General features: G+C 39.2%; 3 protein-coding genes across 6 annotated transcripts; 1 reads left to right on the plus strand and 2 right to left on the minus strand.

The window, feature by feature from the left end:
• The first annotated feature begins 2,509 nt into the window (after positions 1-2,509).
• LOC108812624 (uncharacterized) lies at positions 2,510-3,391 on the plus strand. The gene is made up of 3 exons (XM_018584933.2): positions 2,510-2,786; positions 2,872-2,996; positions 3,085-3,391. Exons 1-3 carry the CDS (start codon positions 2,628-2,630, stop codon positions 3,221-3,223), a joined length of 423 nt encoding a protein of 140 aa, XP_018440435.1. The 5' UTR covers positions 2,510-2,627; the 3' UTR covers positions 3,224-3,391.
• A 65-nt stretch (positions 3,392-3,456) lies between these two features.
• Positions 3,457-10,767, minus strand: LOC108812623 (1-phosphatidylinositol-3-phosphate 5-kinase FAB1B). Of its 4 annotated transcripts, none has more exons than XM_018584931.2 (12): positions 10,634-10,767; positions 9,472-10,303; positions 8,539-9,276; positions 8,256-8,409; positions 7,820-8,155; positions 6,857-7,711; positions 6,449-6,780; positions 6,246-6,369; positions 6,035-6,163; positions 4,432-5,901; positions 4,087-4,353; positions 3,457-3,990 (listed from the first exon to the last, which is right to left on the minus strand). In XM_018584931.2, the coding sequence occupies exons 2-12, from the start codon at positions 10,068-10,070 to the stop codon at positions 3,664-3,666; spliced, it is 5,331 nt and encodes a 1,776-aa protein (XP_018440433.2). In that variant the 5' UTR covers positions 10,071-10,303; positions 10,634-10,767; the 3' UTR covers positions 3,457-3,663. The 4 variants fall into 4 exon arrangements, with proteins under 4 accessions (XP_018440433.2, XP_018440431.2, XP_056844965.1 ...); XM_018584929.2 differs by having other exon boundaries at positions 10,554-10,737; XM_056988985.1 differs by having other exon boundaries at positions 6,857-7,227; positions 7,306-7,711; positions 9,472-10,737.
• Positions 10,768-13,862: 3,095 nt separating this feature from the next.
• On the minus strand, positions 13,863-19,159 carry LOC130497025 (probable pectinesterase/pectinesterase inhibitor 40). Its single transcript, XM_056989852.1, has 3 exons — positions 19,081-19,159; positions 18,489-18,997; positions 13,863-14,126 (listed from the first exon to the last, which is right to left on the minus strand). The coding sequence occupies exons 1-3, from the start codon at positions 19,157-19,159 to the stop codon at positions 13,863-13,865; spliced, it is 852 nt and encodes a 283-aa protein (XP_056845832.1).
• Positions 19,160-20,233: the final 1,074 nt, after the last annotated feature.

Below are 20,233 nucleotides of genomic sequence, written 5' to 3' on the forward strand. Positions count from 1 at the left end.
TAAGTCTGATTCTGGTTTCTATCTTTCTTATGAATTTTATGTAATGGTTTGAGTAATGAACTAATGACTAATAATGTATTGTGATCTTGAACTTTCATTGAGAAAGAATCATTCTCGGAATCCACTATAACGTGAGGTTACATTTGGATCTTTGAGGGATTACACTTAGGACTTAAGTTTTTTAGTTCTCTCAGCAAACACTCTTACTAGTGTTCATGGATCTCTCTCTCTCTCTCTCTCTCTCTCTCTCTCTCTCTCTCTCTCTCTCTCTCTCTCTCTCTCTCTCTCTCTCTCTCTCTCTCTCTCTCTCTCTCTCTCTCTCTCTCTCGTGATACCCTTTAACCTATAACCACTTGATACAACTCGCATTGTTCGCATTGCTTAGTAGCTTAGAGATAGAGTGATGAAGAAGTTACCTCGATAGTTTCAATACCATACTCAATCTGAAACAGACGTCCTTTGGGAGAAAAGGTATCGACTCGTATGTGGCACTGTCATACTCAGTCCTTTGGAAAAACACCCAAAATCGATCAATACAAACCCAAAATTCTCATTTGATCATCAGCTTCATACGCTTGAGTTACAAACAAGTTAGGTTTAGATGAACGAACACTTGGGCCTTGAAATGGGCTTACACATCTTAACATAGATTGTTCATTCTTTAGAAGAGAAGCAACTTTTCAGGTTCATAATAATTAGTCTATTTGCAAAAAAAAAAAAACAACTAGAGAGTTAGCAAATTAGACGTGAGAGTTGGCATGTACGTGATTGAAGTAAATTGATAGGTTTTTAAGATATGTACTTAGTAACTAATAACCATCACATGTTATAATTTTGTGAAACGTTTCTTGACTAGTATTGTATATATGGCATATACTTAATTACTTATTAGTAATGCAGATGAACGTCCTTGCATGCAACGTTATAGTGCCATGAATAGGAATGATAGGAATATAAATTCTTTAGCAAAATTGATGTACTTTAATTTGAAATTATAATTGAAAATCATAATATAATAGATATTGACAACAAACATAATAACTATCCAGATGAAAAGATTTATATTCTTAAAGATTAAATACAGATACAAAATTGTTGCTCCAAGAGCCCATTCACGGAGTTTTCACTCGTAGTCGTAGTTGGTTTCTACTTTCTAGTGTACTTCACCATCATAATATAATTAAATTAAGAAGATAATATTAATAAGTATTGTATCAAATTTTATAATCATATACTTGCTTTTATTAAATTTGGAGATCGTACGATATTGATAAGTTAGGCCACCACTACACGATGATTTAACTGGACGATGGATTAGAAAAATGATATATAAAAATAACTCTGGTAGCGTATATCACCTCCCAACCTCCTCAAATAGACACCACAAGTATTAGTTATAATTTTAATATAAAGTTTATGTACTAAGTACAGAATAATCAATTAGCATTAGTTTTCTTGTTTTGTTAAATCCATTCTGGAAGTTTTCTCCAACAATTTGTGACCTACCTTGCCATATATGATTCATTCTTAGAGTTTTATTATATGCTTTTTTGGTTCTGAGTTGTTGGTGATGACTCGGAAACTTATAAACATTTGTAGTTTTCTTTAAGAAAACAAAATAAAGATTCATATAATTAAAAGAGGAATATTCGTTTCCATGTATAGTTTGGTATTACTAATAAATTAAACATACGAGACAATATTACTCTAGAACATACCTTAACCTTACTGACGTTGGAAAGAGACGACCTTTTCCGAGCAACTGTAAGACGATGTCTCCATGTTTAGCCAGCAAGTAATCACTCGTCTAATCACATCATTAACTATATACCAATTATTGACATTTTGAATAAAACAAAAACTTACACGTCACCAAAATGGACACGTGCCAAATTTTAATTAACTAATAATATTCTTGCGGCAGATAATAAACCACTATATTTTTTTGTGTTTTAGTTTCAGTAAGCGAATAAAAAAATTCAAATACTATTACAAAAATATACTATATTTTGAAGAAAAAAATATTTAATACTGATGAAAATAAGAGAAAATTTAATAAGTAGGTGGTCATCTTACGATGAAATTGTGAAAGCATTTTATGTACTGCACATATCAACCTACGTGAACGACATGTTACTATTATTTCCCTTCAAACAACAACAATCAATTGTTCTCAAGAAAAAAAACACCAATCAATACTCACACCTCTCTGAGTAGACACTTATAAATTATGCGCATAAATTCAACGATTACAGGAAAAATCGACCGGCCAACCTTTCATTCGATGAAAAGTAAGAAGAAAAAACGAACAATTATTAAAAGAAAGAATAACTTTACAATTTACTCATAGTATGAGAGTCATGACCCCACGACATAGACATTATGAACATGTTAGTAAGATGACCACTCTTATCGGCCATTATAATATATCCATCTTGTGACTATTTACATTATAAAAATCTTATAAAATATTAAACTAAGATTCAACCAATCATCGGAACTTAAGCAGTTTTATTTTGCCATTATCTCTTATTAAGTTCTTGGAACCTATAAACCAAACATTTTGTCCCATAAAGAGGAGATCAAAGTTTCATCTGAAAAAAGAAACACACAGACTCACAGAGGCTATGGCATATTCAACTAAACTTTGTCTACCTCTTCAAACACAATGTTTTGTTCCAAAGACAGTAAGATCAAAGACTTTGATGCTTCAACAGAGTCACGTTCAAGTTAAAGTCAAGCAAGTCACAGTTCCTCAACCAATAAGATACTCCACCAAGAACACTGTAAGATCCTTTCTTCATTTTTTTTTGTCTAGAAACGGGTCTTGATTTTCTTGAGAAATCTAATTGGTTTGTGTTTTGTAAACAGGTATATGAAGATCCAGTACAAGGGATCATATGCTACACGGATGATAGCGGAGAGGTTATATGTGAAGGGTACGATGAAGGTCCTCGTTGCCCCCCAGAGAGTCCAATAGTAACTTCTTACCCAAGGTAATGATAACTTCCCAATTCATAATCGTCAGATCGAAATTGTTTCAGTGCTTTTAGATACTTAACTTGGTTTATAAATAAAAAACAGAGAGGTGGAGATTCTTGATCTTCTGCAAAGAAGTTATCAGGAACTGAGAGTTGCAGAGAAAGGTGATGGTCAAAGAGAAGAGATTGTTTCACAGCAAGAGCTAAGAATGATCAAATGGAGCAGCCTTGAATTCCTCTAAATCTGTATTTTTCAAAAAAAATCAAAATCTGTTCTCTCTACAAAAAGGCCTCTTGAATAAGAATGTACACAAAAAAAAAGGCTGGGTGAAAGAAGCAGCCATTTGCTTCTTTCTTGTATCTCTTTTGTAAGAACACAAACATGAATATATGTCCGGATTTTGATTTCATTGTCTACTCAGCTATTAGAAAAGAATCTCATATACACAAGTTTTTTTTTGTACAGATGGGAAAATAATTGAAATAATCATATCTTTCTAATGATGAATCATTCAGACAATCATCTAAAACTCTACCTGAACGACACATAATCTAAAAGATGCAAACAAAATCCACATCCAAAAGAATCATAACCAAAGAATAGTGTTCCCATATGCACAATTCCAATTTCTATACCAGACAAAAAAATCATGACATGCTGAGGATTCATATATATTATCTATCACTCTGCTTGCGTACCCGTTTGAGAGGTTTCTTCTGGTTGATCTGACCTGGAGTTATTAGTAATGACATCAGGAGGAGACCACTGATCAGGAACCATGAGGAAGTAAGTAGTCATCGCCTTTCTGAATCTTCTCTTGTATTGCTTTGGAGAGATTACTGTTGGTGCTTCATTCTTGGGGCCTCCCAAGATTCCTGTAAACTTCACCCAAGACTCTAGATGTTTGTCCCATGTGTACTGCCTCAAGAAATCGATAATCCCTAGAACTAGCTCGTTCTTTTCTTCATCCACGCCTACTAGTAACGAGTAATCCATCACATCACCCAACTGGCAACACACAACAATAACAAGATACATAGGTTTATGAACTTTAGGAAGAGTAGTGAAGCGTTAATGATTTATAGTAGAAGAGTAAAAACTCACTGCAAGAAAGGCGGTGTCGTTCCAGACAGCTCTTTCCAACAGTCGTTTTGCTTTGTTACCGACAAAAATGGGAGAAGTTGGCATTGCTTCAATCAAGTTTTGATCCAACAAGACTTTGTTGCTCCCACTAGAGTCAGGATTGTATCTTGCCCGGGAAGATCCTTTCAGGTCATAAAGCCGCTTCACAGTTCTTCCGAAGAGAAGATTCTCCATGATAAGAACATCCATCTTTGTTTCTTTCCCGCTCTTAAGTTGCTTTGTTGCAACCTATTAACACAAATACATACTCTCATCACAAGTCAAACATGACCAGTAAATTTCTCAACTTAGCAGTTAAAAGTGTACCTGATAGATTCCCAAGATCTTTGCCAGGCAAGTTGGGCTTTTCGAGCTGATAGATTCAGATAAGTACTTGAAGTAAGCAGGTGCAAGTTTGATGAACGATTCCAATTCTGTCTTGGTGACTTGCTTGATGATGAAACGATCGTCCAAGGTTTTAGCAAAGAAGACATTGCTCTTTCCACCTTGAGCTCCCCATTTTTTACACCGGCTAAGAGACCTTATAAACTCGAGTTCCGAAGGGATACATATACCTCGCAACGCCTCAAACCGTTTAGCGTAGTAACAAGTTACTGTGTACTTCACTTTCCCAAGAGTGCCGTCTTCTCCATATGAGACTCGAGCATTGAACGCTTTTGTATACGAAAGTGGGTCAAGACGCAGAGATGAGGACATTGAAAGGATACTCTCATCGACTGAACTATTGCTTCTGCTAGGGTCAAAAATGGTGTCATCAACTGGGCGAGGGATATTCAGTTCAGAAGGAAATGAAACTAGAGATTCCCCTTGAACAGAAATTTGGCGTTGATATTCAGGTGACATCAAGGCATATGCGATCATACTTGTGGGCTCATCATCATACACCGGAACAACAATATCATTCATACCCACAGGTAGAAGTAGCCTTGGTCCACCTTGAAGCTCTGCCTCTCTAAATGATGAAATATAGACAGGGCTATGTTCGCCAAATGTATCGAGCTTCTGAGAGCTAAGCAGAAAGTTCTTGTTGATGGACCGGTAGAAACTGATGAATGGCATACCTAACCAGCTTACAGAATCTTCCGAGTTTTCATAATTTTTACTCGGTAAAGCAGGTGAAACTGGATAGGCTACCTTGAGTTCCTTTTGCTGTTCTGGGAGATCTATTGGCTTTAACCCCTCTGAGATTGGAGGGAAAGTTGAAGAGCTTGACATGGAGGAAGGAGGAAGCAAGATCTTATTATTTGCTGGAATCTCCTCTGATGTTTGACGTTCGCCTATCCATGCTGCATCAAGAGTGGCTGAAAGATTTTTCATCACTAAATGGCCATCAGACTGTGTCCTGCGAACATCGAGTTTGTTTTCCACAGAAGTATCAGGTAGGGTCTTGCTGGGAGAAACTTCTCCCCCATCTTCCTTTTCCGGATTCAAATCTAAATTTGTATCAGCTTTCTTCTGAACTTCATTTAACGAGCCAGTGTCACCAGTAGAACCAGTATCAGGATTCGGATCAACCTCTGAGCCAGCAAGAAGAGAGTTTGTCCCAGCATTAATCTCAGGGAGCGTCTGGCTCTTAGCCAAGGGTGGTTTCTCATTTTCTTCTCGCTTTGTGTCATCACTACTCTCAAGCTTCTGAAATTTTGATGCATTAATCAAGCGGTGATCCCACATATAAGACTGAAATATCAGCTGTCTGCGAAGTCGGTATAGTTCAAGAATGTCCACAAGAGGTTGGCCTTCCTTCACCTCCCTCTGCAACATGTTTTGCATATTCTCCTGGAAGAAACGCAAGAACAGTTACAAAACAGAGCTGTTCTCTTAAAATAATTACTGTTTGTACATTGGATTTAAGAGAGAACCAATTTTATCTTGCAAAGCTGAGTTGGAATTACATAACATTATTTTTTATCTCATATTCTGTTTTCTCTCTTTGCAGCAGTTCTTCGAGTTCACCAATTCGACGAGTAAAACCTTTCACTGCAATTCGACTAATAGCATTTAATACTTCAGAAAACAGAAGCTCTGCTCTCTCTGCCACCTGCTTGATGAAAAAGAAAGAGAATCAGTCAAAAATGTGAGATTATAAAACTGCATCCAAGAAAATCACAGATATTTTTAACCTTATCTATCTCTCTCTGTATCCAGTCCTGATTATCATAGTTGAAACTAAGAACTGATGGTGGGAGGTAGACCGAATGAACATCTATAGTAGCGTATCGGAAGCAAGCAACCATGTTCCCAAATCTACATGAGAACAACTGGTTAGAGCAAAGGAAAGAATGGCCACAACATGCTACTCTACTGGCAGCAAGAAAAAAAGTACCCGTAGAAGCGAAGACAGTCTCTATGGAGAGAATGGCCACAACATGCTACTCTACTGGCAGCTGCGTGATTTGAGAAACTGAGCTCCAGAAACTTCCCAAACGACAATCCCCATGCAGCATCAGACATCACCACTCGTAGAGTCGCTGGAGGAAAGCCATTAGGTCGGGGGCATCTCAGACATCTATGCCACATCCAAATCTTCCCTTCCTTTTCACCAGGTAAGAGATAATCTTGGAGCTTTTTGACAGATATTGTAAGGCTGCCTTGTCGATGAGTGTAACAGTGAACGTGAGCTTCTGATGGCATCTCACATGAACGACACCTGTAACCCTGCGATTTGAGCGTTTATTTGAGTTACCAAATTATTCTATAAGCTGTAATAGATAAGTCACGTAGGAAAACTTACCTGATCGAACAAATGATCTCTCAAGAACCGTCCCAAGGGTTTATCAAAACTACCATAGTATTTTATCCTGAAGAGATGTGACCTCTCACACACAGTTCCTTTCCACACTGACCGGGACGATAGAGAAACTAAAATACTCTGGTGATCAGAGGGTGACGGAGGAAATTCCTCTTTTTGAGATTGTGGTTCCTTATCCTCACTGTTCTGTTGTTGGATGGTTGTAAGGTCTGAACCATTGTCCTGATGTTCTACTATAACGCTCGTACTACTTTGAGAAGTCTTTGGCACAAAGCCTTGCTCAGATGAATGCAGGGAATTGTCCATTATGTCTGGTGCCTCAATAGATGGGTTGCTTTTGTCTGCTGGTGTATCTGCGATTGCATCTCTTTCAGACAAATTTGAGTTTCTTCCTTCAATCACAGAGTCAGGCAAAGTCAATGAAACATTACAGCGTGAAAAGATGAAACCCGGATTTGTTTCTCTAGCCTGCCAGCCTGAATCATTGGATATCAAAGGATTTATGTCCTTCTGGATGGATAGATTGGCAGAGGTCGAAAGCAACTCTGATGCTGGAACACTGTTTGCTCGTTGTGGTTCGAAACCAGATATCCTTGTTGGAGATTTATCATGTGTGGAGATCGTGAAACCTGGCACAGTAGATATCGAACGTTCAATGCTTGTAGATTTATCTGGAAGAGCTACTGTAATTGGGGAGTTCAAGGGGAGTTCTGGTGAGGCTCCTTCGTCAGCAAGAAACGATGTCTCGAGTGCCAAATGATAAGCTGCAAACACTCCATATCGGACCACATGCTTCACCTTTTTCAACTCTTCTTCATTAGCACCCCTAAGCAAAATCTGAAGAAGCAATGACACAAAAAGCAAGGAGTAAATGTTATGAAGCAAAATCATATACAAGAACTCGGCTCTGCATTTTTTCTAATTCTAATGGCTGGGAGTTCTTACTGTAAAGCCTAATGGCCTTGGACAACCCTCAAAATACATCAACGTCTTCACTGCTTTCTTTCCATCTTGGCCATGTTCTTCGAGAAACCTATCCACCCGAAAATTCTCACAGTAACCCAGCTTTTGCGACGAGAGGTGATCTACTGAAGGAATGATCTGAGCACCAGTGCAGCGAGCAATGCGGTCTAAAAGTGGCCTCTTAATGTTTAGAACAAGAGATATGTCTTTGGCTAGAAGATACTCTTGCGCAAATCGAGAAACTGATTTTTCGACTAGTAGAATATTTGGACGTTCAGCGTGAATCTTTGCAACAGCCATCTTTAGATGCTCCTTTTCCTGAAAACAAAAAAAAAAATAAGTGCAAGAAGTAAAAGAGTTTAGCCCATAAATAAGCAAATTTCATATCTGACGAAACATGGAGGCACTCAAATATCACCTGTTGCAGCAAAGTATCAAAACTCGAGAACTGGTTTGAGACCCTTTGATACTCAAGCGCACCACCAAGAATCAATAGTCGAGCTTTCTCAATCTTTGCTTTCATTCTCCTATGAGCCACATTTTTCTTGCATACAACTCCCTTAACCACCATGCTGTAATGTAATACACGGATTACTAAGAATATGAAACTTCACAGGAATAGAAAATACACAGCGCATAGAATGAAGCACTATCGACTTAGCACCAGTATTTTGGGATTAAAGTTTTGTTGCTTCTATTACCTATCATGTCGGAACCCGGAAGCTAAGCACTTCACTTTGACATAGCCACCAGGATCCATCCCTCCACTTTTGCTCATATCAGGCTTCAGTAAATTAGCCGCCTCCCAAGAAAGAGAGGTGATAATCTCTAACCAACCCTCTTTTCCCTCTTCATCGCTCACAGGGAGGTTGTCGACTTGCAACAGTTGTGCAAGCAAAGCTCTAAAGTGCCCATCAACCACATTCTTCATATTCTTCTTGTGCTCTTCACTTGTTCGATCCTCGCTACGGTACTCCCCACTTCCAAAGCTAGTGGAAGGTCGTAAGTATCCCCACGCACCTGAGGCATCTCCCTCATTATCTTCCTCGTCAAACAAAGGACTTTCTCTCTCATCTTCTTCCTTTTCCGGATCAGGTGGAACCCACAAAAGTCCATTGTTCTCGAAATCCACCGGTTCTGCCATTTGATCATCCGAAATATCTGGCGGAGAAGGTGCTTCACATTGGCCATCATTCTCATCTTTTTTCTGGAACTGCTCTGATCCTTCCCCAATTAGAGATTCAAGACACTGATGAATGAGTGGAGAGCCGCTTACACTCTTCTGGTCAGAGGTGTCGAAACTCAGATGCTTACTGGGGCCATCACATATGCTCATCTCCTCATATTCCAGTGGACCATAGTATTTATTAGCTTGGGGAGAATGACTCGTCTCAGTATCAGTCTGGTATGCACAATACTCGTCATACTCATCATCACTCCTGATGCATAAAGGAAACAAAATATAAAGTTACCCAAACACGAATGCGAATCTAAAGTTGCTGCTACATACTTCACATGGTAATTGCATAAAGCGTGGTCAAAGGCCACATGGCCTACCCTAGATGTTGTCTGCAGAGTCTAATAACCTTCACATGTACCTATGAGATCAAAGAGAACTCAGAGAAAAAGAATACCTATTTAAAGCAAAGCGAGATGGATCTTCCACATCTGTGGCCATGAAACTGTTACTCCCTGAAGTTTCTTTGCCTTGCCTGGCTGTGCCAGTCTCCTTAGAAGGTACTCCGTGCAAACTGACATCAGAACCGCGTTTAACCCTTTGATAAGGACCAACCAATCCCGGCATCGAGCCAAGAGTACTACTATTGGCAGTTGTACCAGTCTTTGAGCTAAGAAGACTCGTCTCAGAAGATGAAGCACTAATGTCAGGAATATTCGAAAGATGCGCTCCACCATCACCTAGCTCCCACTGCCTGAAACAATAATTACAAACACGGATCCTCTCCCACTCTTCACTTGGAGCTCTCAAGTCGCCGGTAGCCAAAGGTACCGAGTTCGCTGTACATTTCCCACAGAAAACTCTGCCGCAGAGACGGCAATGGTGCCTGCGATTGATAAGAGTGAACTGACAATCACACTCGTAACACACACGACAGCTCTGATCAGGCATCCAGAAATCCCTGGAGACAGTAGGTGGCTCGGATCGCCAGGGGAGCCATGATTTCAGCAGACTCACAATCTCACAGAGTGTCCTATTACAATCTCCTTTATCCATCTAAAAACTCCCCAACCTTCATGCTATGAAACGGTCATGGAACTCTAGAATCAAAAAACTCAGCACCTAAGAGATTGCAAACCCTAATTTCCAAGTCCCTGAGTCACTCTCCACAATCATATAATCAGATGGCTTTGTAAAAGATTCATCTTTGAGCAAACTCATATAGATACTGGTTGTCTCTCATCATTCATTCAAAGCAGGAAAGTTTCAACCTTTATCTTAACCTCTCACTGAACAACAAAACATAACAATAAAAAAAACAAACAAACATCATGAATGTGAATAAAGAGTGTATCCACAAACTATCACACGAAATCAATCAGAACCAAAACAAAAGTTAAAACTTTAGGGGGCGAGGCGATCAAGGAATCCCTTTTTGGGTATTTCACAACCAAAGCAAAGATCTTTCTAAGCGATATGGAATAGAAATCGAGCAGAAACCTAAATCATTAGGGTTCAGAATATTTCGAAAATACGCACATTGAAAATCGAAATCCCTTGGAACCAATCGAGGTTTGTAACCCAAAAACCCTAATTTTCAATCGATCGTATCGAAATACCGTTTCGAATCACCGGAAGAGATCGTCGTCTTGTACACTCGAGTTTTGAGGGGATTTTCCCTCCTTTGAATTTCACGTTTTTTTTTTGAATTTTTATTTTTTTAATCCGAAATTTGGAGCTTATTGGCTGATATTCAATGTTTTTTTCTGTGGTAGGGAAAGCGATCAATGTAACCCACCATACACCTTCACGTACCTGATCTGAGCAATATTAAACCCAGGATCTGACCAATAACATTGTTTTCTTTTTGTTTTCATAATGTACATTGTACATACTAGCAAAACTAATTGGGAAAACCTTAATCTTTAGAAAACAAAATCTGTAACAGGAAGAAATTTTTAATTAGATAATGAAACATCCTTTCTAAATTGACTTCACCTTAATCCAAATTTAATAGTTTGCTATATATATCAACAAAACAACATGTACGTAGTTTGGGAGACATAATAAAATGGTAACAAATCTGATTTTATTTTACAGATATGAAATTATTTTTATGGTTACAAACTTTTTGAAAAAATAAATTCATGAAATGTTGAGACTGCTTTGGTCTCTTGGAACTCACAAAATGGGATTTAACCATGTGATCAGTTCCACAATTGAAATCGATAGTATAGATATAGGGCTAGTCTGAAAGAACAAAAAAAAGAAGAAGATATAGCTAGTCTGCATGTCTTTGTCAAATTGTATTACACGAACGTGATAATAGTTTTTGTAGTTAAATGGCTTAATGTTTTGGTTGAAGTCTAGTAGTAAATTAAACACAAAATGTGACTTTGAGTTACCTCGGTCGGGTTGGATATCTAGTATTTCCATCTGATCCTAATTTTCCTCCGGCTTGTTTTTTTTTTTTTTGACAAAAAGTTTGCTATTAAATAGAAAAGTTACAAGAGAATGGCTTAGTCATAGAGTTCAGAATAAGAAATCAAAGCACATTTTAAAGCAAAGTATCACATTGACTTAAAAGCATAACATAAAAAGAAACACATAAGAAGATGAAGAACTCGTCGTACCCCCTCTGATCGTGCATCACTCCATGTCTTTTAGCTTCTGAGATGGCTTTAAGTAATAACCTCCACGAGCTCTTTGCGCCATATCAAAACTATTAGAGCTTGTAGCCATGTTTGAACCGAAATCGGTGCTTCGTAGAGGGTAGACTGATTTCGATGGTGGGATTAGGAGAAGTCTTCATGCTGAGCTTGAACTTGATGGTTGGAGAGTAAAAGAGGTGTAATATGTTATAGCTGGACCCGGTGAAGGGTTGCCTACGTACCCCGAAAGGAGATCAAGCCAATCGTAGTTCTACAACGAAAGGTCACAAGTGCCTAGATGAAGGCATGTGATGTGGTGTTTCTCTCTATAGAGAGTGTTTATCTCTCTAGAAGATGAGAAGAAGAGTATGTGATGGAAAAGAGCCTCCTCTCTAAAGAGGAGGTGCCTCCTTATTTATAGAAGGATGAGGTCTAGGGTTTTCCTAGTGACCTCTTTTAAATGGGCTGAGCCCATTATCTTATAAGCTTTGTTGAAGGGCAAAGCCCACAACCAACAATAAGCCCCCCAGTTCGTTGAGAGAAATGGAGTTGATCTCTACGAATTTTATGAAGAGGTTTATAAGACAATGGACTCAGCGCTTTTATACTTTAATGACCTAGGCGAGTAGTACTTTTCTAGGCGAGTTGGCCGGTGAACTCGTACCTAGGACGCGAGTTGTACTCTTGCTAAGGGAGTTTACTATGAAACCATCCCTAGAAGAAGTAACTCGGCCAGTAACTCGTGCCTGAGTGAAAATGAGTAGATGTACTCTTGTTAGGCGAGTTGAGTGTAAACTTGTACCTTGAAAAAGGTAAGTTTACTAAACTCGTGCCTAGACAAAGGCGAGTTAGCAGGTGAACTCGTGCCTAGGACGCGAGTTGAACTCTTGCTAGGAGAGTTTACTATGAAACCATCCCTAGAAGAAATAACTCGGCCAGTAACTCGTGCCTGAGCGAAAATGAGTAGATGTATTCTTGTTAGGCGAGTTGAGTGTAAACTTGTACCTTGAAAAAGGTAAGCTTACTAAACTCGTGCCTAGACAAAGGCGAGCAGTACTTTTCTAGGCGAGTTGACTGGTGAACTCGTGCCTAGGACGCGAGTTGAACTCTTGCTAGAGAAGTTTACTATGAAACCATCCCTAGAAGAAATAACTCGGCCAGTAACTCGTGCCTGAGTGAAAATGAGTAGATGTACTCTTGTTAGGCGAGTTGAGTGTAAACTTGTACCTTGAAAAAGGTAAGCTTACTAAACTCGTGCCTAGACAAAGGCGAGCAGTACTTTTCTAGGCGAGTTGACTGGTGAACTCGTGCCTAGGACGCGAGTTGAACTCTCGCTAGAGAAGTTTACTAAGAAATCATCCCTAGAAGAGGTAACTCGGTCAGTAACTCGTGCCTGAGCGAAGATGAGTAGATGTACTCTTGTTAGGCGAGTTGAGTGTAAACTCGTGCCTTGAGAAAAGCAAGTTTACTAAACTCGTGCCTAGACAAAGGCGAGTTGTACTTTTCTAAACGAGTTAAGTGTGAACTTGTACCTTGTCGTTTACTCGCGAGGAGTAAGAGTGACGAGCAACGGATGCAAGCGTCATTTTACTCTAGCTCGTTTGACTATTTGCCTTGATGGGCTTGTACCAACAAATGAAGCAGATCCTTTGACCGACCAATTGAAGCTTCTTTTTTCTTTACGTTGAGATGCTGGGCATGGCGACGAGCAGCTTGGTGAGACAAGTGACTTTTACTCGGCAAGACCATGAAGGCTTTTACTCGGCACTGCGTCTCGTCTCCGAGCAAGTGAATTTAGGAGCGTGAATGAGCTCAAGATAGGCACCGAGAAAACAACACAAGAGCAAGAGTGTCTTGATCGAGTAAGATGGGATGAGCTCTTGGAGCACAAGCTTTTGGTCGGCCTAAGCTTTTAGTCATCGTTGGTCTGTTACTCGGCAGCAGTGACGTCTTGTTGGTGATGGCGCCTCGCGTAAGGCGACGAGAAACAGAGCTTGTCGGTGGTGATCTTTTACTCGGGCCACATGAGACTATGGAAATCTTGAAGTTGGCAAGAAGCTTCCGTTGATGGAGCTATTAAAAATGTCTCAGGCTACTTTTTTACCGAGTAAGTGAGATGACGAGTGATGGAGCTTGAAGTCGACAAAGAGAGGCAGAGCTGGTTACTTCCATTACTCGAAAATGGTGGTGACGTTGCCTAAGCTGCTGTTCGGGAAAGCTTGGTTTTAACTGAGACAAGGAGCGAAGGTTGGACACCTTGATCCCCGAGGGATGGATGCCGAGCAAGTTTTGCTGAGATATCGAGAAACAGAGCCGGTGTCGGCTTGATCTCCAGGAGACGTTGGGAAGAGTGACCGTGGTGACGTTGGTCTGTCCCGAGTAAAGCATGTGACTGTTGCTCGGCATTGAACCGTTGCATCTCCGGAGGGTTTGTTTGGAGAAACAAGAACCCGTTGGAGAGCTTTAAATTAGCAAGACCATGACGGCAAGATCATGACGAGTGACAAAGCTTGAAGTCGGCAAGAGGCGATGATGAACTGTGACGAGTAGAAGCAAGGCCTCGTCTTGTAAAAATGTCTTGAGCCAAGCTTAATCCGAACTTGTAATTTGATCACGAGCTGAGATGCTTGGTGGTGATGCGTTTTACGAGAAACTGAGCAGCGAGTACTCGAGACGGTTGTAACAGCGAGCAATGGAGCTTGGAGCTTGATCCCCGAGAGATGGATGCCGAGCAAGATTTTCTGAGACATCGAGAAACAGAGCTGGTGTCGGCTTGATCTCCAGGACACGTTGGGACTTTTAGGCGGCTAGAGCTTTCAGTCGACACAACAATGACGGCATGAATCCGAACGGAGTTTTAAGACGGTTCGTGTCCATTGGAGTGAACGATCAGAGTAGCTTCTGCTGAACTCAACTCGAGCAACCGAGTGAAAGAGACGCCATTGGTGGAGCTGGTGGTAGGGATCACGTGATGAGAACGAACTTTTACTCGGTAATGTTTTTTTTTTTTTCTATCGTTGTGCCGAGTAAATGATTCAAGTGGGCCTGAAATGATATAGCTTGGGCACTTCCAATTCTCAGCTTGATTATACCGACACGTCCCAATTTTTTTTTTATTACCGAGTGGAAATAAAATATATGGTAGATCCACTTTTATAACTGTGTCGAGTAAAAGAAGAATATTCTTCACTGGGCTTCTGCTCTGTATTTTCTTTGGGCCCAAACCGACGTGTCTGGTCCGTGACATGATGAGATCAAAGTATTTGATCAATACTCGGTCCCTTGCCCCCCCCCCCTTTTCTTTTACTCGGCAAGTGATGATTATACCGACTGGAACCAATTTTGTTTGGTCGAGTAAAAATCACGAGGGAAGATGTGCTCGTCTTTTACTCGTCGGAGTAAAATGCATTTACTCGTTTTTGTTTTTTTTTGTTTTTTTTTTTTTGGACGAGTAAAGAATGCAATCTGTCATTTACTCGTTTTTTGACGAATAAAAGTGACAAGAAACTGCATTTACTCGCTCTTTCTATTTTTTTGTTTTTTTTTTTTTTTTTTGACGAGTAAATGGTCCGATGACGAGTAAACGGTCAAGTGACGAGTAAACGACCAGGTGACGAGTAGACGACCAGGTAACGAGTAGACGGTCGAGTGACAAGTAGGCGACCAAGTGATAAGTAGACGACCAGGTGACGAACGGTGACGACCCAAACGGTCAGGCAACAAACGGTGACGACTAAATGGTGACGACGACCAAACGGTCAAGTGATGACCAGACGACGATGAGCGAATGGTCACGTGACGAACAGACGGCGACGAGCAAACGACGACGACCAAACGGTCAAGTGATGACCAGACGACGATGAGCGAATGGTCACGTGACGAGCAGACGGCGACGAGCAGACGGCGACGAGCAAACGACGACGGACAAACAGACTCCGAGTTCAATCTTCTTCAAAGATACTTCTCCATGCCCCACGGTGGGCGCCAATTGTTTGAACCGAAATCGGTGCTTCGTAGAGGGTAGACTGATTTCGATGGTGGGATTAGGAGAAGTCTTCATGCTGAGCTTGAACTTGATGGTTGGAGAGTAAAAGAGGTGTAATATGTTATAGCTGGACCCGGTGAAGGGTGCCTACGTACCCCGAAAGGAGATCAAGCCAATCGTAGTTCTACAACGAAAGGTCACAAGTGCCTAGATGAAGGCATGTGATGTGGTGTTTCTCTCTATAGAGAGTGTTTATCTCTCTAGAAGATGAGAAGAAGAGTATGTGATGGAAAAGAGCCTCCTCTCTAAAGAGGAGGTGCCTCCTTATTTATAGAAGGATGAGGTCTAGGGTTTTCCTAGTGACCTCTTTTAAATGGGCTGAGCCCATTATCTTATAAGCTTTGTTGAAGGGCAAAGCCCACAACCAACAAGCCACAACATTGTAACCATGTTCATCAAGACCCACTTGAGAACTATCAACAAGAGGGTCTGATAATGAGGATCTAGTTGAGGGGAGTGGAGGGGAGTGGAGAGTTAAAAAAACAAATTGTGGGCTGGTGTAGACTGATGGGAGCAGAGACAGAGAGTGGGAGGTCACATCATCTGATGGCAATTCCTCTTCCAACATAACTAAGTTAGCAAATCTGTTTGATCCTTTTGCTTCACCTAACTGCAAGAAATTATCTCGGAGGCCACCAACACTATATTCACATTTCAATTCCACTCCGGGGGAAGTTAATGATGTACCTATAGTAGCAGAGTCTAAAAGAGCTAAATGAGTAGGTGAAACAGAAGTTGAGTTAGTAATGTTTCTGTTGGAACCAGAATCGGTGTTCATCTTATGTTCTCCGGCTTGTTCAACGTCAACGATGAAGCTCGACGGTGCACACTCATACAAAAGCCTTAAGTTTCCGTTTTTGCTTTGGCGCCACGAGCGTACACGTAAATCTCATGGAACAACAATGTCCTCTGAAATCTCTAGCCAATGTACCTTGCCGAGTACGTAAGGCTTTCCTTTTAGACTAGGGTTCTTGAGATCATCAATGTACTTCTTTAGATTCTCGTCCCACATCTGGTAGTTTCCTTCGTCGAAGAAGTAATAATATATATATATATATATATATATTTGGTAATCTGTACAACAATCAAACCGTAATCAGCTGAGAAACTATAAAACCCTTACCGGAACTCGGGGTCATCGAAGAAACATGCCCTCAGAACAAGAGTGTCCTAAAACAATTTCTTGAGTTTATATATTGGCGCTAGACGCTAGACACCTTGTCAGATAACAGACACCATGCTTCAGCTTAAGCGCCAGCTTGTTCTTATCAGGATGAAGAAAAAGAACTAACTTCTTGACACCTTAATCATCAGCTTCTTCTTTTCTATTAATCTGGTCTAGTTGCACACCTATTGATCATCATCAAAACTTGTTTGAAACAACCAAGTTTCTCTTGCCGATATCAATTGATCTTGTCTCTTCATCAGAATTTGATAATGATGGAGAACAGAACAGAATAGAACAGAACAGACTCTGTTATTCCTACACTGATTTGTCTAACATGTGCTCCATCAACTTCTATGTTATTGAGAAATTTTCTTAACTGATCAATATTTGCAAACACGGACATAGTACTAATTGTTAAACTAGATGGGCTTCACATACTCTTTCTATTCATATAGTTTAAACCGACTCTTAAGCAAGGATTACATACTCGTTCAGAACAGAACATACTCTGTTATTGCTATATTGATCTGACTAATATGTGAAATATTCTAACCTCAACAACATTTACATAGACATAATACTAAGCATAATCATATAGTTCAAACCCACTCTCTAACGGGGATATTACCTTTGAATCAAACTAGTTACAGAGAGCCGTTGTAAGGAACGCAAGAGTCCTTTAACCATCCCATTTTGTTGATAAAGATGTCAATCGTAAACCTCTGGGCATCCTCCTCCGTCATCACCGGCTTGTACCCGACCCAAGTCACTCTGTTCCTCACGTCCGAAACGGGGCCATAGTTCCGGAATTCACCAAGGCTCACCGTCTTTTAGCACCTGAAAGTGGAGCGGTCGAATAGGGTCCACAATTTTACAATGTCCATAATTATTTTTTGTTTTAGTAATAGTTATAAATTTAAAATCATATTTTTATCACAATCAGAATAATTATATTTTAATTTAGTTTTCATATTTATAACACAATAAATGTAAATTACAAATTTTTATTTTGTTTATATAACCAACTAAAAATACAATAAATTAGGAAGTAATTAGTATTTATATCAGTTATATATTTGGAAAGTAAGAAATAATTGTTGATGTGTGTTTGAATATTCAAAGGTAGTATAGAAAATTAATATTCTAATTGATTATGTTTAGGAAACAATTATCAATATATTATAAATACGGAGAAAAAATATATTTTCTTCACTATTTTTAAAATTAAAAATAGCAAACACAAATAAAAGAAAACTAAACTACACAACTTCCGTTGACAAGAAAAAAAAGAGTGACTTGTCCGATCAATAGTATATAGATTGCTATTCATATTTTGTTACTCTATTATATTCATAGATTATTATTTTTGATGTTGGATATAATAAACTTAAAAGAAACTGAAAAAGCTAGAGTGGTCAAATTTAATGATTTGATTGATGATTTTGCTTTAAAAAATACCAAATAATCAAGTTCAATGATTTGATCAATGATTTGACATTAAAACTAGAAATGATGTTATTTAGATATAAAATAATTAAATTGATGTATTTATTATATATTATAATGATATTTTTAAAATAATATTTCAAATTCATATTTCTTTTTTGAACAGGGCCGGTATAAAGTTTGAGACGGCCCTGCTTCCATGCAACCCACCCTTTAGGGTCTATCAAGTCCCCAAGCTCGGTTTCCATAACCACCACTGTGGCGTGGCTCTTCCAAGGACGACCTAAGTAGGCAACAGCCGTGAACTCTTCGTCTTCGAACCGCAAGATCTTGCTCCTTATGATGGAGAAGCCAGATTTCTCCTGGTTATCCGCCCCCTGAGCTGTAACCGTCACTACCTGTTGCATGAGAGGTCTTCTTGCACGGATGGAGCACATCTCAAACACTGCCGCGGTGTTCCCGAAGATAAAATCCACCGTCCCTACTATGTCACATTCTCTGTAAAGCTTTTCCCCTGCGTGGGCGTAGAGAGTATCCTTGTAGCCGTGAAAAGCACATCGAAACAAGGCTGATTGGTTGGATTTGGAGTGGAACGCAATGGCTTGGAACTTCTCTGGTCCAGCGGTGTTGACAAACTTGATATCACGAGCTATGAAGCTGTCGGCAAGAACAGCTTCACCAAACACACAAACAACAAAAGGTTAGAATAGTATTGAATGTTTAAAACGGGAAAGAAGAAGAAGAAGAAGAACTTACAGAATGTCGCTGTGGCTTCTGTCGTGGATTTGGGAAACTCCAGCCTGCTTTGATTGCTGGAGATCACTGTCTTTTCCATTCCTTCTCCATAGATCACCACGTTGTCTTTTCTCTTCGGTAATAGCACATTCTCTTAGTAGACACCCTCTTTAACGAATATGTTGAATCTGATTTTGTTGTTGTTTGGGACTGAAGCCACAGCTTCTGAGACTGTCTTGAAGTCTCCACTTCCATCTCCTGGAACAGTTACGTTGGGCTCCCAATCTCGTTTTCTTCATTGCCACACAAGCTTGGATAAAAGCCTTGCGTAACAAGTAATGTGAGAAGTATGAAAATTACAAAGAATCTGGACATGGTTTGTGTTTTCTCTCTATCTCTATCTCTATCTCTATCTCTCTCTCTTGCTCTCTATATCTCGGATATGATTAATATACTGTTGCATTATAATGCATCTTGGCTAATATCACCAAAATTGGTCTGAATTGGTCTATAGTTTTGGTATTCGCCAAAGTTCACTGTTGGAGGGAAAGATCTGCTGAGATGTTCCATGCAATCTAATCTTTGGGATCAATCAAGCTTCCAAGTTCAGTTTTTATAGTGACCATTGTGGTGTAGCTCTTTCCAATCTAAATTTGCAACAATCATAGAGATTTACAAACAACTAAAATAATACATATAATATATTTATAATGAGCAAAAAAATAATTAAAATAAGCAAAAAAATAGTAAAAATAAAGAAAAAAACATGCAAAATAGAGGGAAATGATATATATATATATATATATATATATAATAACTCATAACATTTATATTTATTAATCTAATTGGGTATAAGTTAGAAGCCCAAGGCTCAATCAATTTTATAGAAGGGTGAGCAGTCTCTGATCGTATACTATATCTATCTTATTAAAACAGGAACATTACAACTTTTCTAGGTTAATTTTAAAGATAGACCTCATATATTTAAATTAAATGTCTTATTCTTTATATATAATACGTATCATACTCTAACTTAATTGATGTATTTCCTTAAATACAGTTCTTCTTTTTGTCCATATTCCATATATGATTTTTACATTTATTACATGTCGATTTAAATAATATATATACTAAGAATACCAAAAATATTAATCGTTCTATAATTACCCTATAA

This window comes from Raphanus sativus, chromosome 6, assembly GCF_000801105.2.
Source record: "Raphanus sativus cultivar WK10039 chromosome 6, ASM80110v3, whole genome shotgun sequence".
In the NCBI taxonomy this organism is placed as follows: domain Eukaryota; kingdom Viridiplantae; phylum Streptophyta; class Magnoliopsida; order Brassicales; family Brassicaceae; genus Raphanus; species Raphanus sativus.

What these genes read in the sequence shown, in the direction of transcription:
- LOC108812624 (XM_018584933.2), top strand. Translation starts at nt 2,628, where the DNA reads ATGGCATATTCAACTAAACTTTGTCTACCTCTTCAAACACAATGTTTT. An exon ending in GATACTCCACCAAGAACACT is followed by an intron (nt 2,787 to 2,871) that starts GTAAGATCCTTT and finishes TTTTGTAAACAG; the next exon opens with GTATATGAAGATCCAGTACA. An exon ending in ATAGTAACTTCTTACCCAAG is followed by an intron (nt 2,997 to 3,084) that starts GTAATGATAACT and finishes AATAAAAAACAG; the next exon opens with AGAGGTGGAGATTCTTGATC.
- LOC108812623 (XM_018584931.2), bottom strand. Translation starts at nt 10,070, where the DNA reads ATGGATAAAGGAGATTGTAATAGGACACTCTGTGAGATTGTGAGTCTG. An exon ending in TCTCGCTTTGCTTTAAATAG is followed by an intron (nt 9,277 to 9,471) that starts GTATTCTTTTTC and finishes TTTATGCATCAG; the next exon opens with GAGTGATGATGAGTATGACG. An exon ending in CAAGGCCATTAGGCTTTACA is followed by an intron (nt 7,712 to 7,819) that starts GTAAGAACTCCC and finishes TTGCTTCTTCAG; the next exon opens with ATTTTGCTTAGGGGTGCTAA.
- LOC130497025 (XM_056989852.1), bottom strand. Translation starts at nt 19,159, where the DNA reads ATGGAAAAGACAGTGATCTCCAGCAATCAAAGCAGGCTGGAGTTTCCC. An exon ending in AGAAGCCACAGCGACATTCT is followed by an intron (nt 18,998 to 19,080) that starts GTAAGTTCTTCT and finishes TGTTTGGTGAAG; the next exon opens with CTGTTCTTGCCGACAGCTTC. An exon ending in TCAAACTTTATACCGGCCCT is followed by an intron (nt 14,127 to 18,488) that starts GTTCAAAAAAGA and finishes GCTAATTTAAAG; the next exon opens with CTCTCCAACGGGTTCTTGTT.